Source organism: Hyperolius riggenbachi, chromosome 9, assembly GCF_040937935.1.
Source record: "Hyperolius riggenbachi isolate aHypRig1 chromosome 9, aHypRig1.pri, whole genome shotgun sequence".
NCBI classification, from domain to species: domain Eukaryota; kingdom Metazoa; phylum Chordata; class Amphibia; order Anura; family Hyperoliidae; genus Hyperolius; species Hyperolius riggenbachi.
In genome coordinates, this window is record NC_090654.1 from 149071947 (window position 1) to 149093785 (window position 21839).

Below are 21839 nucleotides of genomic sequence, written 5' to 3' on the forward strand. Positions count from 1 at the left end.
AAATGGCTTCCCCGCACTTTATTATATGAAAAAAAAAAAAAAAAAAAAATCGCAAGTACCCTGGCCTTCCCATTAACAAATGCATTCAATAAAATATTACAAGGGGTTAAGCCTGGCGCGGACTCACTACTCACATGTATAAGCATGATTCCAAAACCGGACACTGACCACACTGTTTGGTCTAATTTTAGACCTATATCTTTGTTGAACAACGACATTAAAATACTGGCAAAAATATTAGCTACGAGGCTCAACAGGGGCATAGAAGACTTAAGTCTAAAGGGATCAAGTGGGCTTTATACCTCGCCGTCAGGCAAGCGACAATATAAGACGACTCCTCCACATAATTTCAAGAGCAAGGGACACGGACACTCCCATGATGCTTCTCTCGCTTGATATACATAAGGCGTTCGACACAGTATCATGGGAGTATCTGTTCACTCTATTGTCAGCCTGGGGCTACGGGCATAACTTCGTTACCTGGCTCAGAGCTTTCTATTGCTCCTCGGGCACATTTGTTAAATATAGCGGACACAACCTTTCCTATCGGTAGAGGCACCCGACAAGGGTGCCCGCTATCACAGTTATTGTTTGCCCTTATCATGGAGCCCCTGGCTCTCTTAATCAATAATCACAATGATATACAGGGGATTACTATAGCGGGACAACAGCACAAACTGTTCATGTATGCGGATGATGTAATCCTTACCCTATCGAACCCTCAAATCTCCTTACCCAATCTTGCAGACACGCTCATGACCTTTGAAGACATGTCTGGTTTGAAAATAAATAGTCTTAAATCCAAAGCACTAAATATCAACCTACACGAAACAACTGCCCTTGACTTGCAAAGAAACTAGGAGTTTAAATGGGAGACTTAAAAATTAAAATATCTGGGTATTTAACAAACCCATATGATTCAATATTTAAGGCCAACTACCCAACTCTGTTCACTGAGGTCTCCAGATTGTTAGAATGCTGGAAACGGTATGTGATTTCATGGCTGGGTCGGATAGCAACGATTAAGATGACAATTTTACCTAAGTTCCTATATGCATTTAGAGTGCTACCAGTTCCCGTGCCCTCCCTCTATCTTAAGAAAATACAATCTCTCTTTTAGGGCTCGTTCCCACTATCGCGAATCCGCATGCGTCCAACGCATGCGGATTCGCACATGTAATGTGAGTGGATGGGGCTGTTTCCACTCCTGCGGTGGCGTTGTGCGTTTTTTGTTGCGGAGAAAAAACGCACAAAAGAGGCAACGATTTCGCCTGCGTCGGGAATCCGTGCGAATCGCCGCTAATGTATTTAATAGTAAAAACGCATGCGTTTGTTACATGCGTTTTTACCCGCGATTTCGCACCTTTTTCAATTTTATTTTGCCCTGGCAGTGTCATGGTTAATTTCGCATGGCACCCTGCCATGCGAAATCGCACGCGAAATCGCGGGTAAAAACGCATGCAGAAACGCATCCGCATGCGTTTTTACAAGCGTCGGAATGCCGGCGAATCGCGTCGCAACAGTGGAAACAAGCCCTTACTCCTTTATATGGAAGAACTCAGGACCCCGCATCTCGAGAACCACGCTATACCGTCTCACTACGGATGGTGGCCTGGGCGTCCCTAATGTGGCAACCTATTATAAAGTGGCACAAATTGCACAACTTACATTATGGCATGAGGAAGATCGCCCTCCCATCTGGCGTGACATGGAATGCTCGATCCGTTTCCCCACGTCCCTTTGCAACCTTTTATGGCTCACTACCGCACAGCGTAAATCTATTAATAATCCACTCTTGGTGCATTCGTTAAAGATTTGGAGCCAAGTCAGACTTAGATAAACTTCAATCCCCACACCTGCCTCTCACATCATTTTTGGGCTATCCTGACTTTTTCCCAGGTCTCCATAATCCCTCAGCCTTTAAGTGGTGGCAACAAAACGGACTAACCACAATATATAGCTTAGTGACTGACAACTCTCTCAAATCATTTGCCTCCCTAAAGGAGCACAAACAAATCCCAGATGCAGAGCTATTTCGTTACCTACAAGTATCACATTTCATTAGGAAATACGTTGGATCCCATGAATCCTTACTCACCAGAACCTGTTTCGAACACATCTGCGCCTCAAGCCCAGGCGTTCCAGGCCTCATATCTCTACTCTATAAAAACGCAATTTCCCCTTCCAATCTTCCCAAACCACAATACATCACTAGATGGGAGAAAGATCTCAATACCACCCTTGAAACTGAAGACCTGCAGTATATGTGGAAATGTGCCCCAAATGTCTCCATTAGTTCAGCCCTGGTAGAGGCAGAATATAAAGTATTACTTCGGTGGTATCTAACACCAGACCGAATTGAAAAATGTAACCCTAGCCACAAAGGTTTATGCTTCAGGGCCTGTAGCCAGAAAGGCACCTTTCTCCATATATGGTGGTCATGCCCAAGAGTACGCAGATTCTGGAGTAGGGTATATCAAGTTATATATTCCTCAGTCAGATTACAAATCCCCAAACTGCCCGAAGTAGCCCTACTGGGTATAAAACCCCTAGACATATCTAACTCCCAATATAAATTATTAATGCATATTTGTCTAGCTGCTAAGCGTGTAATTGCCCGTTCTTGGAGATCCCCTGCACTTCCCTTCCACACCTTCAAATGCAACCTTAGTCACGCCCTCTGTTTCGACAGAATGAAAGCTATAATAAATGACACTCTCCCCCAGTTTGAAAAGGTCTGGAAACCTTACTTTATACATTATGCCCATTGGCTTCCTGTGTCTCTCACAGCTGTATAATTTAACAAAATACGGTGTACCTCAGGGCGCAATATTATCCCCTTTACTGTTCACCATATACATGCTGCCACTTGGAGAAATCATACAAAAACATGGCCTGACATATCATTTCTATGCTGATGACACCCAGCTATATTTGTCATTCAAACCTGGCGTCACAGACCCTACTCCACAAATAAACGCATGCTTAGCTGAGCTTCAGGAGTGGATGAATAATAATTGGCTAAAACTTAATGCTGACAAAACTGAGATTCTTGTTATCGAGGGCCAGGGCTCAACAGCAAAGCAGCTCCAGTCTCAACCAACACCGCTAAGGATAGGAAGCTCAGACCTGAACAACTCAGACTGTGTGCGCAGCCTGGGAGTACTGATTGATGGGAAATTAAGCTTCAGGAATCAAATCTCAGCTGTTGTGAAACATTCCTTCTTTCACCTAAGGAATATCGCAAGGATTAAACACCTAATTCCTTCAGAGGATCTTCCAACCCTAGTTCATGCCATCGTCACATCAAGGTTAGACTACTGCAACGTCCTCTACACAGGCCTGCATAAGAAAGACTTACGCCGCCTGCAATTAGTACAGAATGCCGCCGCAAGGCTGTTAACGAGCCAACCCCGCCATTGCCACATAACACCAACCCTGAGCTCACTCCACTGGCTACCGATACAATGGAGAATTCTGTTTAAGATTGGCTTACTGACATTCAAATCCTTGCACAATCTGGGCCCTGGATACCTGAAGGACTTGTTGCAACTACATCACACCCCCCACAATCTTAGATCAAAAGGACGTAACACCTTGGTCACCCCCAGAGTCCACCTCAAAACCTTTGGAGACAGAGCCTTTTGTCATGCTGCCCCTACACTTTGGAACTCCCTGCCACACCCAATCAGGACAGCCCCATCCCTGGAAACATTTAAGTCTAAACTGAAAACCTACCTTTTCAGTCTGGCATTCATGAACATCTGACTATCTCCTCTGTAACACAACCCAGCCTGAAACCCTGTATTAATCTGAGACACAGCTATGCGCTTTGAGTCCTATGGGAGAAAAGCGCTTTACAAATGTTATTGTATTGTATTGTATTATTGTATAAATTTTTTGAATAAACGGCTCAGTGTAAGGATCAGTGAGCAGGCAATTGAATTAATAAACCTGGGTGATCAATTCTTTGTAAAATAAGAAAGATAAATAAAAATTTCTCATGCACCATGCCAACAAGAATATATAATGAAACCATAAAGAAGAGAATTGGCTCTTGGGTGCATGAAAAATTATTCAATATAAACTTTATTGTAAAATAGTAGAAAAAACACACATAAAGACTGTACAATAATACATAAACCCCCCTATACAATTCTAAAATGTTAAACCTCCACTCAGCTGGGCACGTACACCACTGAATCGACACGGGGCTGCAGTCCCCAAAAACCTCTTTAAATGCTTAAAGGCAGTTCAATGTGATGGCTAAAAAGCAAATTCATGCAACATGTATGGATTGATGCATTGGCAAAGAATGAACATGAAGTCACAGGGCCTGTGGTAATCATAAATAAGCAGCTGGTGATCTGATATCAAACATGGATCCAAGGTCTCCAATCATGTATTGCCAAATGAAATGTAGTATCAGTTCATCATACCATGCAGGAAAATGAAGCAGAGATCCTTGTTATAATCATCTGTTGCCAACAGCATCTTTCATATGGCCAGGAGGAACAGGTGATCAAATCCTCCAAATGCTAATATGGGCTGTGAGTCCCCCACTCGCAGGGACAGGCATAGATTGGTGAGTAGCAATGATATGAATGTAGCAAGGCAAAGCAAAGCCATACATGACCGGTCCATGCAGGAAAATTCTGGCCATGCAACTTATGCAAAGCAGGTCCAAGCAGTACAAATGCAAAGCAAAGCCATCAAGATCGCATAGTTACCAGTCCTTAAGTACTGCTGCCGTGTGGATAAATAAGAGGATAAGGTCCAGTGGAGGTTCTTATGGCATGCCCAGCAAGGTGAGGTAGCTGTCAGTAGTGCCTGACATGTTTCGCCGCACTAGCGGCCTTTTCAAAGGCAAGACAGCAGAGAAATGCCTGAAGACGCCATCCATGCGTCTTTTAAGCGTTGTAATGTCCGCCTCCCGCTCACGCCAACCACCGCCGCGTCATCGCGCACGCCCGTCCAAGCTACGGCGGGCGCGTGCGCAGTGTGTCACTGGAGCGCAAGAGCGCTCCAACATAGCAAAACCCGGATGTGCGCCCGCAACAAACGGGGATGCTCTTTGTGACCAATGCGCATGGCGAGGACCGGAGGGGAGGGGGCGGGAAGAAACGAACCACAACACCCAAATGCAGATCCCCTACAGAATTGCATATCATGTATTATATTAGCATACAAACATATCCAAAAATAGACAAATTGGCATAATCATATGAAGAGCTAAAAATAAAAATGAATATAAATGTCAATCAGTGCAAGTCCCGGAGTCAGCAAAATGCACGTCCGGGGCTGCCACCAATCGACATGCAAACCATCCATGAACCCCAAAGGGTTACCAACAAATAAGACTGGACTGGAAATCCAATGGCAAAAGATGGTTCTTGCAACATTTTGTTAATTGTAACACCATTGGTGTAATTTATTTGCTCTACTGCCGATGTGGTTGTTTTTATGTGGGCAAAACGACACGTTTGGATCCATGTTTGATATCAGATCACCAGCTGCTTATTTATGATTACCACAGGCCCTGTGACTTCATGTTCATTCTTTGCCAATGCATCAATCCATACATGTTGCATGAATTTGCTGTTTAGCCATCACATTGAACTGCCTTTAAGCATTTAAAGAGGTTTTTGGGGACTGCAGCCCCGTATCGATTCAGTGGTGTACGTGCCCAGCTGAGTGGAGGTTTAACATTTTAGAATTGTATAGGGGGGTTTATGTATTATTGTACAGTCTTTATGTGTGTTTTTTCTACTATTTTACAATAAAGTTTATATTGAATAATTTTTCATGCACCCAAGAGCCAATTCTCTTCTTTATGGTTTCATTATTATTGTATAAAGGCCTCCCCAAGCACTTCCCTTCCATTTGAATTTAGCATCACAATGGGATTGGTAGTTGCTCGGCTCCATTTTCTTCTACCCTCGCCCCCCCAACACTTCCCTTCCCTCTTTTTACTCCTTTCTCTCTTACCTCCCTTCTGATGGCCTCTGTCCCATCAGGATGACGCATTAAATAATGAAACTATCCATATAACACTTGCTATACTCATGGATTAGTAGGTTTAAAAGGCTAGCATCTAACACCCCCACGACCCCTGGTCTACACAAAAAAATTGAAAGGTATAAACTGTCAAGATCATTGAGCCACCGACTGAGTGGTGGTCTCCCTTTTCCAAGCACTTTTCTATTAAGTTTACTGTTGACTCGGGACGTCAGTAATTGTTGCCTTAGTGCTGCTGATGTCCAAAATGTTTTCCATATGTAATATTTTCTGCCTTTGCAGATTCTGTTGTACCTCAAATTGTATTTAAATTTGCACTAAGTTGTTATCTGTAAAACGCACTTTGATATTGCACTGTTATACTGCTTTTTATATTCAAAAAACAAAAACTTTTTTGAGAAAAACAGAGTGATGTGCAGTGTTAGTTTTCTGCCACACATAGCGTTTTGCATTTTGGCCAAAAAGTTCCATTTTGGTCTCATCTGACCAGAGCACCTTCTTCCACATGTTTGCTGTGTCACCCACATGCACCCACATGGCTTGTGGCAAACTGCAAATGGGATTTCCTATGCTTTTCTGTTCACAATGGCTTTTTTACTTGCCACTCTTCCATAAAGGCCAACTTTGTGCAGTGCAAGACTAACAGTTGTCCTATGGACAGATTCCCCCACCTGAGCTGTAGATCTCTGCAGCTCGTCCAGAGTCACCATGGGCCTCTTGACTGCATTTCTGATCAGCGCTCGTTTGGCCTGTGAGTTTAGGTGGATGGCCTTGTCTTGGTAGGTTTACAGTTGTGCCATACTCCTTCCATTTCTGAATGATCGCTTGAACAGTGCTCCATGGGATGTTCAAGGCTTTGGAAATCTTTTTGTAGCCTAAACCTGCTTTAAATTTCTCAATAACTTTATCCCTGACCTGTCTGGTGTGCTCTTTGGACTTCATGGTGTTGTTGCTCCCAATATTCTCTTAGACAACCTCTGAGGCCGTCACAGAGCAGCTGTATTTGTACTGACATTAGATTACAAACAGGTGCACTCTATTTAGTCATTAGCACTCATCAGGCAATGTCTATGGGCAACTGACTGTACTCAGACCAAAGGAGGCTGAATAATTACGCACACCCCACTTTGCACTTATTGATTTTTAAAAAATGTTTGGAATCATGTATGATTTTCGTTCCATTTCTCATGTGTACACCACTTTGTATTGGTCTTTCACGTGGAATTCCAATAAAATTGATTCAGGTTTGTGGCAGTAATGTGACAAAATATGGAAAACTTCAAGGGGGCCCGAATACTTTTGCAAGCGTGCGTGTGTATAAAATTACTACATTACCTAGGGGGCTTTTTATCTTGTTGATACGATTATTAGTTATACATAGAGATGTCCCGAACGGTTCGCCGGCGAACTTCGGTGGTTAGCGTTCGCCTGCCAAAAGCGAACTTTCCCGCAAGTTCGATTCGCCCCATAATGTTCTATCAAACAAAACTTTGACCCTCTACATCACAGTCAGCAGGCACATTGTTGCCAATCAGACTCCACTCACTGGTGGAGCCCCACCCCCCTTACACAAAGCAAGGTCCTTGAGCCATTTGACTCACTTGTCTGCCTATACTAAGTAGTTAAGGGACAGCTGCTACACACACTCTGCTAGGGAGAGTTTAATTAGCCTCTTGTAGACTTCTCCTCCCACCTCCCTCCTCCTCCCACCCTTCTACCTATTCCCTCCTACCGGAGGGAGGAGGGTCTCTTCTGCCAGGGAATTCCAGTATTTCAAAAGCCAGCTTACATACCGTGGCTGGGGATTGAACCCAGGTCTCAGTGTAAGGTAGGTAGCTAACATATCCATTATACCACCAACACTACTAGCTGAAACTAGCGTAGCATGAACCATTTATGCTCAATTCAAGAGAAAAATTAGACAAGACAAATAACATTTATATCACACTTTTCTCCTGGCGGACTCAAAGCGCCAGATCTGCAGCCACTAGGGCACACTCAATAGGCAGTAGCAGCGTTAGGAAGACTTGTCTAAGGTCTCCTACTGAATAGGTGCTGGCTTATTGAACAGACAGAGGCGAGATTCGAACCCTGGTCTCCTGTGTCAGAGGCAGAGCCCTTAACCATTACACCATCCAGCCACTGCTTAAGGATATGTAACAGTTGTCCAAAGAGAACCCCAGATAGCCAGGTAGATTCAGCTCTCTCTCTCTAGTAGGGATGGTCACCGCTTTCCGCGGAATTGTATTTTTGCGCATAAATGGATTAATGGATAAATGGTACATGCTAGGCTGGCTTCAGCATGTAGTGTTGGTGGTACAGTGGCACTGTACTACATGCTGAAGCAAGCCTAGCATGTACCATTTATGCTCAATCCATTTATGCTCAAAAATACAATTCTGCGGAAAGCGGTGACCATGAGAGAGAGAGAGAGAGAGAGAGAGAGAGAGAGAGAGAGAGAGAGAGAGAGAGAGAGAGAGAGAGAGAGAGAGACTGTTGAACACCTGTTGAACAACTGTTGAACACAAAAGGCAAGGCCATGCCTGGCTACATATCCTTAAGCAGTGGCTGGATGGTGTAATGGTTAAGGGCTCTGCCTCTGACACAGGAGGCCAGGGTTTGAATCTCGGCTCTGTCTGTTCAGTAAGCCAGCACCTATTCAGTAGGAGACCTTAGGCAAGTCTACCTAATGCTGCTACTGCCTATAGAGCGTGCCCTAGTGGCTGCAGCTCTGGCGCTTTGAGTCCTCCAGGAGAAAAGTGTGATATAAATGTTATTTGTCTTGTCTAATTTTTCTCTTGGATTGAGCATAAATGGTACATGCTAGGCTAGTTTCAGCTAGTAGTGTTGGTGGTATAATGGATATGTTAGTTACCTACCATACACTGAGACCTGGGTTCAATCCCCAGCCACGGTATGTAAGCTGGCTTTTGAAATACTGGAATTCCCTGGCAGAAGAGACCCTCCTCCATCCGGTAGGAGGGAATAGGTAGAAGGGTAGAAGGGTGAAGGGTAGAAGGGTGAAGGGTGGAGGGAGGAGCTCCAGGTATTAGAACCCTTGAAACATGTTTTCTATCATTTTTTCAGCCAGTAGAAGTTTTTCTAAATTTTGAAGTTCGCCTCCCCATTGAAGTCTATTGCGGTTCGCGAACTTTTTTGCGAACCGAACTTTCCGCGGAGGTTCGCGAACCGAAAATCGGAGGTTCGCGACATCACTAGTTATACCCCATAATAGGTGTACTTTCTATCTGGCTCTTTTTCTTGATGTATATTCAATAGATGAAATATACCTGTATGTCCTGTCAGAGCCGCGCAACCACCAGCAGGATGTAGATTTCAACTAGCATGGTCCGGAAGCAGTTAAAGTGGGATTATACTCCCTAAAATTTCAGTAACTTTCCCAAGCATTTCCTGTGTTTACAACCATTTATTTTCACTGCAGACAGCAGAAGCTTGCTCATCTCATCATCAGCAAAGACAAGACTCTACCTGTACCTTCACTCTGCCCCTTTTCTGCATCCTACGGCACACGGCCAGGAGCACTCTGCCTATGAAGTCACTACCTCATACGCATGATGTCATCTGCATGCGCATTGTGCTCCTGGCCACGGGCATGCACTGTAGGACGCGCGCAGCCCAGCCAGCACCTGCGCAGTAAAGCCCAACTTCGGCAACCTAGAAAAGGCCGTCGGGGGGCATTTAGGTAAGATGCAGGGGCCGAGACGAGAACAGGGGGAGCATTGGGCATCAGGACAGGTGATAGTATATGCCTGCGCCCCCCGTTTCTCTAGCTTTATTTTATTCTCTAGCTATATACTTTAAGTGACTTAGCTGCTACCAGGGTGATGTGTCTATTCAAATGTTATTTTATGCAACAGAGTAGTTGAGATACTGACATTTTAGTTTTGGGAGTATAATCCTACTTTACAATGGAGGATGTAGGTGGTATAAATAGATTATACTTCTCATTCTTAGACAGTGGCGTAGCTATAGACCTCAGGGCTCCGATGCAAAATTTGGACATGCCACCCCCCCCCCCTTTCTGCCAGGAGCATGGGCCTGGTCACATTTGCTGCACTTACGCCAGTGCTAGGGGGTAGTTGGGAAGAGAGGGGGGTTTGGGGAAAAAGAATGAGGGATACTGAAAGTGATGGAGGTGGGTGGGGAGAAAGAGGGAATTATTGAGGGCCTGGGGGACACAGTCAGGTCTAATAAGAATGTTGTTGTGGGTGTTGGATGGTGAGGCCCTTATTGAGAGATGGGGGGGGGGGGGGTTAGAGGAGAATAAGTGTACTGAGACTACTAGGGGGTGGATGGGACAAGTGGTTGATTAATTGTAGGGGGGTGAGGGCTATTGAGATTGCTGGAGGTGGATTGGAAGAATAAGAGAATTATTGAGAACTGAGAAAAAAGGGTCAGATTGAGAATGCTTGGGGGAGGGTAGGAGTACAGAGTGGCATAATGAGGGTGCTGGTGGTAGGGTGGGGAGAGAGGGAGCATTAATAAGGGTTTGGGGAAAGACTGAGGTTGTATTAAAAGGTGAGTGAGGAGAAGGGAAGTATTATTTAGGGTCTGGGAGGTGAGAGAAATTGAGGAATATTATAGAGGAGGTGAGTAAGCAGAGACGAGGCTATTAGGGGTCTGGAGGAGAGAGGATGAGGAATATTTGGGGGAGGGGGTGGAGGAGGGAGTAAGCAGAGAGAGACAGGCCGGCACGGGCCTCTACAAGACCATGGGCCCGGTCGCATGTGCGACTGCTGCAACCCCTGCTCCTACTTTACGCCACTGATTATAGACTTCTGTATGACCTCATTGCCTGTTATTTAAATGATGCTAACAATTTTAATACTGCAACAGGTAAGAAACTTTTTCTTACCTGTATTTTCTATTGATCTTCATGGATTGATGTTCAATCCCAAAAGCATATTTACTTATATTGTTCCTGTTTCAATAAAAGGGTTTTTGTAACAAAGAATGAGAAGTATCATCAATACATTTCAAGCTATTTTTGTTTTGTGGAAGAAATTGATTTTATGGAAAAGGTCCACAGGGTACATTGGGAGTTCTGTGCCTGGTGAGCTTCATCCACTAATTTTCAAAGACTCCTCTGAGAAATAATCACCGGTGTGAAAAAGGAAGCAAAGAACTAGGAAGGGACTAATAATGTGTTAAGTTTGCAGGATGGAGATGCTTCATTTCCTGTTTGGGATGGCGATATCTCAGAGTATTTTGCGTGAACTCGATTGGCCTAATCTCCATGCTCCCATCTAATGACTGATTAAAGCGCAACTGTAATTCGTAAAAAATAAACAGTCTCACTTACCTGGGGCTTCCCCAAGGCATACATATGAACTGGCCGCCAGGAGACTTGGGATCGGGATATACAGCCGTTATATGGCTTATCCTGCTGCTGCACAAGTTCCCTACGGTGTTAAATACTATTCCCCCTCTAGGTCAATGTGGATAGAGGGGAATGATGTAATCCGGCTTCCAGCTATTGCTGGAAGCCGAATTACAGTGTTTAAAAAGCAACTTCAGCTCCGTCTTCTGCCGGCGCGGAAGTTACTTACTATGCACCGCTATAGCCGTAATTCCCATTACAGTTTATGGTGGTGCCGGCTGCGCCCAAATCTCCTGCGCCGTTATTACAGCGCTCGTCCCCAAGCCCCCAGCAGCCGTCCTATCTCGCACTGGTCCTGTATGATCCTCCATTCTCCCACTACCAGGTAGTTTCATTACTGTCAACTTGCCCCAGGCTACGCAAAGCTGTTTTCGTGCCTCCCGCTTTAAGTATTACCTTGTACTCATACTGTGCTGTGTGATCTGGTTTGCATGTATTCCCTAAATATTGTCTGTAACCTTACCTAATTGTCCAGCGCTGCGTAATACATTGGCGCTTTATAAATACAATAAATATATAAAACCTGTCCCAGAGGATTACTAAAGAAAATGGATCAATCGAATTCCACATTTGTGGGATTTGAGGAGTTCATTTTCAAGCTGCATAAATGTGCATATGCATTTGCATAATCCTGCATCAACTTCAAATTATTTGAGTCTCGACAACCATCCATACCAGTTACAGTACTAATAAAGCAAAGGGGGGGAATTATTAGCATAATGTTTGTTCCTGAAGAAGGACTTTGATTTTCACAGATTTCCTTATAAAACGTAAAAAGAACCACACATTCATGAAAGGTTTATGGTCCACAAGTTCTTGGCGCATAATGGGGAACAGCATACGGTACTTATTTCAGTCTGCGAACGGTGAAGTATATTAATGTGCAATCATACCCGGATTTGGTCAACAATCTTGCGAATCTGTGGCTCGAAACCCATATCTAGCATTCTGTCAGCTTCATCAAGCACAAGGTAAGTACAACGTCTCAAGTTAGTTTTTCCAGCTTCAAGAAAGTCAATAAGTCTGCCTGGAGTTGCAATACAAATCTCCACTCCTAAGAAAGTAAAAAAATAAATAAATAAAAAACAGAACATGGCAAAAAATAAATAAATGAAAATAAAGAAATCACCAATCATGTAAAATCGGCAGAAATTCTGAGATTAAGTCAATCATTAATTTCAGTTCCCTCGAATAGTTTTTCCGAATTAGTTTAGAACTATGTGAACTATAACACCATTAACTAGAAAAACACAAAATAATTAGCTAACTGAGCTCAATGTACCATATTATACAGATGTCTAAAAAAAACCTACTATAGTTGACAAAAGACCAAAATTACTTACGGTAATGTCTTTTCCAGAAGTCGGAGGGACAGCAACCCTGAGACTTGTCTCCATCCACTACACACTGGACAGGAACTAGATAAAAAGATTTGCATAATTGGTTAGGTAGGAGAAAATATATAAACCCTCATGTCCTTACCCCCTCAGTTGGTAAAAAAAAAAAAAAAAAAAAAAAAAAAAGACTCCACACATAATGATGCTTCAAATAAATTTAATAAGAAACAGCGGTGGGTATTAAGGGTGCTGTCCTTCCGACTTCTGGAAAAGACATTACCGTAAGTAATTTTGGTCTTTCCCAGAACGTCTCAGGACAGCAACCCTGAGATGATATACAAGATAATTTTTAGGGAGGGACTACAGCCTGTAACACTTTTCTGCCGAAACTTAAATCGGCACTAGACAATACATCAAGTCTATAGTGTCTCACAAAAGTATTGTGACTTGACCAGGTGGCTGCCTTGCAGATTTGCTCAACCGATGCTCCAGCCCTCTCTGCCCAGGAAGTTGAAACTGCTCTGGTTGAATGAGCCTTCAGTTTAGCTGAAAGTTGTTTCCCTGTTGAGAATAAGCCAAGGAAATAGCCCGTTTTATCCATCTGGCCATTGTTGCTTTAGAAGCCTGTTTACCTCGAAATTTGCCTGCAAACAGCACTAACAAGGTATTTGAATGTCTCCAAGAACTAGTACGCTGCAAGTACTCTAAAACAGAGTTCCCCAACCCTGTCCTCAAGGCCCACCAACAGTACATGTTTTGCAGAAAACCACAAACATTCACAGGTGAGGTAATTAGTGTTGCAGCAGAGCTGATTAACTGCCTCTGTGGATTTCCACAAAATGTGCACTGATGGTGGGCCTTGAGGAGAGGTTTGGGGAACACTGCTCTAAAACACATCGTCTGAGATCTAGATGATGCAGTCTTTCTTCTTTTTGATTTGATGGTGTATTGCAAAAGGAAGGAATATCTCTTGAGACCTATGAAACTTTGACACCACCTTTGGTAGAAAAGCCGGATCCAATCTAAGTGTAATTCGGTCATCTGATATCACACAGTAAGGCTCTAAGATAGACAAAGCCTGTAATTCTCCCACTCTTCTGGCTGATGTTATAGCTAAGAGAAACGCTGTTTTAAGAGATAGATGTTTATCTGAACTTTCTTCCAGAGGTTCAAAGGGAGGATCCCATAAACCCTGCAGGACTGTGTTAAGATCCCAAGGAGGCACTCTCTTCGGAATAGCGGGCGAAGTCTTTTCAGTGCTTTAAAGAATCTTATGACATATTCTTCCTCTGCTAATTTTCTGTCCAGAAAAACACTCAAGGCTGAAACTTGCACTTCTAAGGTAGTGATGCTTAAACCCTTCTGAAATCCATCTTGAAGAAATTCTAAGACAGAATTGGACTGTGACATATTCCCGGTGTTGGTATCACACCAATTACTGTAAACTCTCCATGCTTTATAGTAAATCTGACGTGTAACCTTTTTCCTGCTTTGTATGAGTGTCTCTGATAATCTGTTAGAGAAACCTTTACTCTTCAATAGACGCCATTCAGGCTCCAAGCAGAAAGCTGAAGAAGCTTCAGATCGGGATGAAGTGCTGGACCTTGTTTCAGTAAGTCCGACTGATCCGGGAGCATAAGATGATCCGAAGCTAACCGCTGTGGCAGCGCAAACCAAGGTCTCTTGGGCCAATATAGGACAATCAGAATTGCTTGAGCCCTGTCTCGATAAATCTTGTTGATCACCTTGGAAATCACATGTAGAGGGGGAAAGATGTACATCAATTGATGACTCCAACTGATTGAAAACGCGTCCAGAGCCCAAGGCTTGTCTTCGGGACACAGGGAGCAGAACAGATGGCACTTCGCATTGTTTCTTCTGGCAAACAAATCGACCTGAGGTACCTTCCACCAATTTATCAGCTGTAGAAATACTTGGTCGTTGAGACTCCACTCGTCTTGTGAGAGACTCCGTCTGCTCAGATAATCCGCTAGGCAATTCAGGGTCCCCTTCAGGTGCACTGCTTTTAATGATTGCACATTCCTTTCTGCCCAGTGCAGGATCCTGGAAGATTGAAGTTGTAGCGACCTGCACCTTGTGCCCCCTTGATGATTTATGTAAGCCACCACCGTGCTGTTGTCTGTGCGGATTGTCACATGTGCCTGTAGGATCTTAACACTAAAAGCTTGTAGAGCCTCCCAGACCGCCTGCAACTCTCTGCTGTTTGAAGACTGAAAACGAAAACTGTTTGGCCATTGACCTTGGGCTGTCTGAGAACCCAGATGAGCTCCCCATCCCCAAGAGCTCGCATCTGTTGTGATGATACATTGCGTTGGAAACTCCCACAGATTTCCTGACAGGCGATTGTGAGGTTCGATCCACCATAGTAAAGGCTGTTTGACGCTCCATGGAACTAAGAATTTCTTGTCCAGAGAGGAGAGACACGTTTGTCCCACTTGGACAAGATCCAAGTCTGTAGAACTCTGGAGTGCAGTTCACCCCATTGAATTGCTGGGAATGAAGAGGTTATTGTCCCCAATAAAGCCATAGCCTTCCTCAGTGATATTGCCTTCAGGTTCTGAAAAGAGAGAACAGACTTTAGCAATAATGTCGATTTTCTATCAGGCAGGAAAAGTCTTTTACTGGCCGTACAAATCTGAAACCCCAAAAATTCCATTCTCTGTAGGGGAACTAAAGATGATTTCTCCCAGTTAATCAACCACCCCACGGTCTGAAGGAAGTCTATAGTGATATTCATCTGGAAATTCACAATATCCACTGAAGGGCCCCAGATAAGCAGGTCATCCAAATAAGACATAACCTGGATGGATTGAAGTCTAAGGCCTGCTAAGATTTCTGCCATAACTTTTGTAAAAAGCCACGGAGCAGATGATAAACCAAAGGGGAGGGCAACAAACTGAAAGTGCCTTACCTCTCCTTGCAACTCCACTGCAAACCTCAGGAACTGCTGTAATTCTAGATGAATAGGTAAGTGCAGATACGCATCCTTGAGATCCAACGATGTCAGGAAACTTCCTTCCTGCAGTAGGTTTACTACTGAACGGATATTGTCCATCCGAAACTTCCTGTATCTGACTACTTTGTTTAATTTTTTTAGGTTTAAGATTAATCTGAAGTTTCCCTGAGGTTTCTTTATGAGGAATACAGGCGAGTAGAACCCCCGTCCTTGACATTTTGTCACTCTTCGTATGACCCTTTTCTCTAACAAGGAGGTCACTTCGTCTTGGAGAGCCTGGGCCTGAATCGGCAGTCTTGGGGAGGGAGTTATGAAGAATTGGGAGGGTGTTGGGGCTACAAATTCTATCCTGTATCCCTCTAAGACAATGTTCAAAAGTCCACCTGTTTTTGAAAATTGTCTGCCACTGTTCGTAGTAGTGAGCTAGTCTGCCCCCCACTGGAATCCTGGCGTCATTGCTTTGGTTGCTGTCCCGAGGAGGCATTCCAACCTTTTAACTCTTTCATCATAGTAGGTGTTTCATCTCTGACCACCTTCTTTGTACAGTCCTGACATAGTATCTTAGATGATGAAGACATATTATTCCCACATACAGCACATTTCTTAGGTGTTTTATGTGTAGATTTTGACTCTGAATGAGGTACAGATTTGTCAGGCTTATCAGGCTTTTCAGGCTTATCAGCTCTTTCCTGTCTTGATCTAGATCTGGATTCTGATTTAAGCAGGCCATACACTAGCCCGATTTGCGCCCGTTTCGACAGCAGATTCGATCACTGGGATCGAATCTGCTGCCAATCGTTCACGCTACATGCCGAATTTCGATCCATTTCGTCCCATCCCGTCGATCGTGCCGTGCGGAAAATAACCGTCGATCGCCCGCGGGTAAAGAGCGCATCGCTAGCGGCGTTCGAGTGCCCGACGACCGACGCAATAGAGCCCGCATACATTACCTGCTCCGCCGGCGCGACTGCAGTCTCCCGGTCACCGCTGCTCTGTCTGCGCTCTGGTCTCCAGGTCCGACATGCCTCACTTCTTCTAGCCCGGCAGGAAGTTTAAACAGTAGAGCGCCCTCTACTGTTTAAACTTCCTGCCGGGCTAGAAGAAGTGAGGCATGCCGGACCTGGAGACCAGAGCGCAGACAGAGCAGCGGTGACCAGGAGACTGCAGTCGCGCCGGCGGAGCAGGTAATGTATGCGGGCGGGCGGGGGCAGCAGCAGTACCACCACAACAAATTGTGAACGGTTTCAGGCTGAAATCGGTTCACAATCTGTTTGCTGTAAAGGTAGCCATACGATCCCTCTCTGATCAGATTCGATCAGAGAGGGATCTATCTGTTGGTCGAATCTGATGGCAAATCGACCAGTGTATGGCCACCTTTAGAGTCTGATTTATCCAATTTTGGCTGAAAAACAAATAAATACCAGCCATTAGCCCAAAGAAGCCTAATAAACCTCTCTAAAAGATATGTAGCAATGACACAGCGCACATACCAGAGAGGGAATGGAGCTTGACTCCCCAGAGCCCTGGGAGGAAGATCCAGCGGCAGCCTCCATAGTCACCAACAGCCAAATGGTGACTACAGCCAAGCTTAAAGAGACTCTGAAGCGAGAATAAATCTCGCTTCAGAGCTCATAGTTAGCAGGGGCACGTGTGCCCCTGCTAAACCGCCGCTATAGCGCCGCTAAACGGGGGTCCCTTCACCCCCCAAACCCCCCACTGCAACACTTGGTCGCAGACTTGGTCGCTCCTGGAGGGCTAACGGCTGCAGCCCTGCCTCCAGTCGCGTCTATCAGCGGCGCATCGCCGCCTCTCCCCCGCCCCTCTCAGTGAAGGAAGACAGAGGGGCGGGGGAGAGGCGGAGATACGCGCTGACAGACGCGCGTGGGGCAGGGCTGCGGCGGTTAGCCCTGCCCCAACCAGGAAGAGATCCCCGGCTGCTCGGAGGGGATTTCGGGGTGAAGGGACCCCCGTTGTGCGGCGCTATAGCGGCGGTTTAGCAGGGGCACACATGCCCCTGCTAACTATGAGGTCTGAAGCGAGATTTAATCTCGCTCCAGACTCTCTTTAAATAGCTACTATCATCTTGCCCGCCCCTCCACAGGAAATAGCTCCAAACCTTAAGCGAACTACTGCTCCCAGAAGCGCTTCCTCCCTTGCTGCTGACTCCATGCAGACTCGTTCGCCGTGGAGCGCACGCCGGGCCAGGAACTTCCTGCTTCCGGCGTCGGGTCACGTGCGGCGCCGGTCACGTGACTGGTGGGCGGGACTTCCTGAGCGCCCGATCTCTTCCCATTACGCTCAGTCCATTCAGGGGAGGCAGAGCGTGCTGCATGATCCCGCGCCCGGACAACTAGCCTGCGCAGACCCAGGGGATCATCCAAGCCGCGGCTCCTGCAAACTAGCATGGGTGGCCAGCCATACCCCTCACATCTAGCATCCTGCTGGACAGGAAGACAACTGAGGGGGAACGGACATGAGAGGGTTTATATATGTTCTCCTACCTAACCAATTATGCAAATATTTTTTTATCTAGTTCCTGTCCAGTGTGTAGTGGATGGAGACAAGTCTCGGGGTTGCTGTCCTGAGACGTTCTGGGAAAAAGGGTTTTTTGTTTTTATAAATACAAAAGTCAAAAAGGTTTGACTTTATTCTTGTTCTTTTTGGCTTCTGTATTAAAAGGACAACTAAAGTGAGAAGTAAATTGAGGCTGCCATGTTTATTTCCTTTTTAACAATATCAGTTGCCTGGCAGCCATGCTGATCTATTTGGCTGCAGTAGTGTCTGAATCACAACAGAAACAATCTTGTACCTAATCTGGCAATAATGTCAGAAACACCTGATCTGCTCCATGCTTTTCCAGGGTCTATGCCTAAAAGTATCAGAGGGGGAGGCTCAGCAGGGCAGCCAGCTTAAAAGGAAATGTGGCTGCCTCCATACCCATATGGCTTCATTTGTCCTTTTATAAAAACCTCAAGTGAAAAAAGTGGCCAATTGGGATACTTCCGTCAGTAGAAAGAAGACTTTAGATAATACAAGTTCCCCTGTCCCCTTGCCGTTCCAGCGCTGGGACCACAAAGCTCGTTAATGGAGAACAGCCGCACTGCACAGACAGCTCGTGCAAAACCAACTCGACTTTTTCCACCGAGCTGTGGCTCTGTGCCACTGTGCAAGTGCAAGCAATCCTGCACAGTGTAGCTCCGCTCGTTCCTGTACAGGAGCATGGCCACAAGCTTCCAGGGGATCCAGGCATTCAGCGGTGGTCTGCAGGAGAATGTAAAAGCCACTGGAGGATCCGGAGGCTTTCCTCTACCAAGGTAAGTATCTAACTTAATATAAGGAAGAAGTTTTAAGATCAGGATGATGCCATTTATTGGCTAACTAAAAATTAATAAGAATAAACAAGCTTTCGGCCTTGCAGCCTTCGTCGGGCTTACAAACTTTTAATATATATTATCTCAGTTGGCGTGCTCCACTTCCTTAACTCCTAAACCTATACAAATTACTGTAAGGCTTGCTGCACCAGTTAAATGTCACATAAAACATCAATTTTAAAACCTAATGCAGTGTTTTTTTGTGCAGGACTCTGGGACAATACAGTCTATGCGATGATATTTTTTACCTGTTTGTAGTTATTGCTGAACCGGATGTTTTGATCTGAAGACTTCAGAAAGGAAACTCTCTGGACTTCGGTTTTAGTAGCCTATGAGGCAGCGCATGGTTCTTTTTTAGGTTATAAGTATCTAACTTTTATCTACCTTAATGTTACAGGTTTACTTTAAGGTTTCTAACTATTAAGGCCCTTGTGTATCTGGAAAACTTAGAATTCTGCAGAATGTTCAGGACTTAAATGTGATACCCCTATTGCACTTCCCACCGAGAGTGCACGCCATTCAGGAAGACGCAAGTTGTGGCCTCCTCGATCAGTTGGAGGTTTCAATTTACTGTACATGCATTTCCTGAGAACCACTGCCACATTATGCATATTTTGGAGGAAACACTGCCAGTCTGCTACGATATGCATTTTGTTCTGTTTGTTTGGGGGGTTAGAGACTGAAAACTAACGGTGCGGAGAGAAAAAGTTCTAATGAAAAGAATCTACAAAAAACTTTTGTCTACAACATTTTGTATGACATTCCCTAATTAGTTGTCATCTCGGGATCTAGAGTGCGTCTGTTCACTCCTGTCCTGCCCCTCCTTATGACTGTAAAAAAGAAATCATCAGAAGAGGAGGCTGGTGTCTTTCTGGGAAGCAGGCATAAGGCATGCCAGAGCGGACTGGCCAGGGGCAAAGGGGGGATATTTTCCTCCAGGCTGCTGGTACAGTGCCTGGTGCATTGGGGTTTTTTTTACATAAGGAAATGTGAAGCACTAGGCTGGCTGAGGAGGCTTGCCTTATGCAAAGTCCATAGAAAAAAATGTCTGCTCTCATCATTGTAAAGACTGCATGTGGACAGCTTGATAAAGTATTATGCTGGGAATACACGGATCGATCCGGTGGCCGATTAGCCGCCGGATCGACACCAGCCGCGTCCCCGCCGGCACTTCCTTATCAGCGCTCGATTCCCTGCCATTGACCAGTGGCAGGGATCGAGCGGGCGAGGGTCGAGCGGCTTGATCGGGCCAGCTGATTATTACAGAACAGAACAGTACAGAAACGTACCGTGTATCCCCAGCATTACAGAGGTTGAAACGTTTTCAACTGTCCCTAGACTCCAGGAGGGCTGCTGCAGCCTTGTGTGAGAGATTGGCAGGGGCAGGAGTCACATTACAGGCAAGTAGCCTCTGTGTGATATGGAACTGCAGTACTATCTAAGCTCTCTGCTCCATCTCAGGCTATTTTCAGTATCTCTCCACTCCTCTTCTCACCCTCATTCACCTTTGTTTCCCCCCTTCCCCTAGTGCTGGCTTCTTGTCATATAGGAAAGCTAAATAAAAGTGCTTTTCTCCCCTCTCTCTGGATAGTGTAATGGTCAATGGCTCTGCCTCTGGCACAGGCAACCTGGGTTCAAACCTCAGCAAAATCTCAGCTCTACCTGCTCAGTAAGCCAGCACCTATTCAGTAGGAGACCTTGGGCAAGACTCCCTAACACTGCTACTGCCTACTGAGCGAGTCTTAGTGGCTGCAGCTCAAGCAATTTGAGTCCGCCAGGAGAAAAATGCAATATAAATGTTCTTTGTCATTCTCTACTTTGCAACCCCCCCCCCCCCCCCCCCATCTTACCCTCACAATTGAATCACCCCAATATTATTAGTAACCCTAGCCTAAAGGTGTTAATACATGCATTCATTTTTACCAACAGATTATTTCATTATGATCGAGTCTGGTGATTATCAACCACCCACATTGATCATACTGTTGATCAACCCGTGGCAAAAATGTATCAAAATTACAATCAAACAGTACATTTTTCAATTTGACAGTGGTATAGTGGCGGTAGATTGGTGGCCCGTACCATTGCACTGAACCATTACTGTAATAGTTATTTTCTGGTGAAATGCTGCAGCATTATTATTTTCATAAGGGGGGCGCCACAGGTTTCCTCGCCTGGAGTGACAAAATGACCAGAGACGCCCCTGAGTGAGACTGCCGCAGGATCTATCCTCTAGTAAACAGGGAACTTGCTGTATTATTGACAATGGGAATAGGAGTGCACCTAAGGTCAAGCAGGTTCAGGGGACTCTATTAGATGGCCAAACCTCAGGGAAGCAATAAAAGCAGTAATCTGCATTGCCAGATCTATAAACAACAAAACAGCAGTTATTCAGAACTAGAGATGGCCCAACGGTTCGACCGCAAACTTATTTGCGCAAAATCGGTGGTTTGCGTTTGAGGTGAACCACAAAATTTTTTTCAAAAAAAGTTTGTGTTCGCATTTTTCACTGAGACTTTAATGCCCGCCGACTTTAATAGGTTAATAGCAAATAGGTTAGGTTAATAGGGGTTAATAGCAAAGTCCCCTTACATAGTAGGGTTCTGGAGGTGTGTTTAGCTTCTAAGGGTAACAATGGTTAATTTGCATATATTCAGCAGTGATGCACTGGGAGACATCTCAAGCTCACTCCAACCTGAATTATCGCAAATTCTTTCTGTTTTAAGAAAGCAAAC

At 45.0% G+C, this 21839-nt stretch overlaps 3 protein-coding genes across 7 annotated transcripts in view; 1 reads left to right on the forward strand and 2 right to left on the reverse strand.

Annotated features, from left to right (window-relative positions):
- Positions 1-21839, reverse strand: part of HSD17B7 (hydroxysteroid 17-beta dehydrogenase 7) — a 1040537-nt gene that overhangs the window by 554859 nt on the left and 463839 nt on the right. The gene's annotated exons all lie outside the window — the stretch shown is intronic.
- The window catches only part of LOC137532751 (probable ATP-dependent RNA helicase DDX17), a 603576-nt gene that overhangs the window by 60368 nt on the left and 521369 nt on the right, over positions 1-21839 (forward strand). The window lies entirely within an intron of this gene.
- LOC137531765 (probable ATP-dependent RNA helicase DDX17) overlaps positions 12292-21839 on the reverse strand; it is a 111751-nt gene continuing 102203 nt past the window's right edge. Inside the window, exon 7 of the mRNA XM_068251727.1 lies at positions 12292-12473. Coding sequence (XP_068107828.1) covers positions 12307-12473 — 167 coding nt within the window. The 3' untranslated portion in view covers positions 12292-12306. The remainder of the gene's footprint in view (positions 12474-21839) is intronic.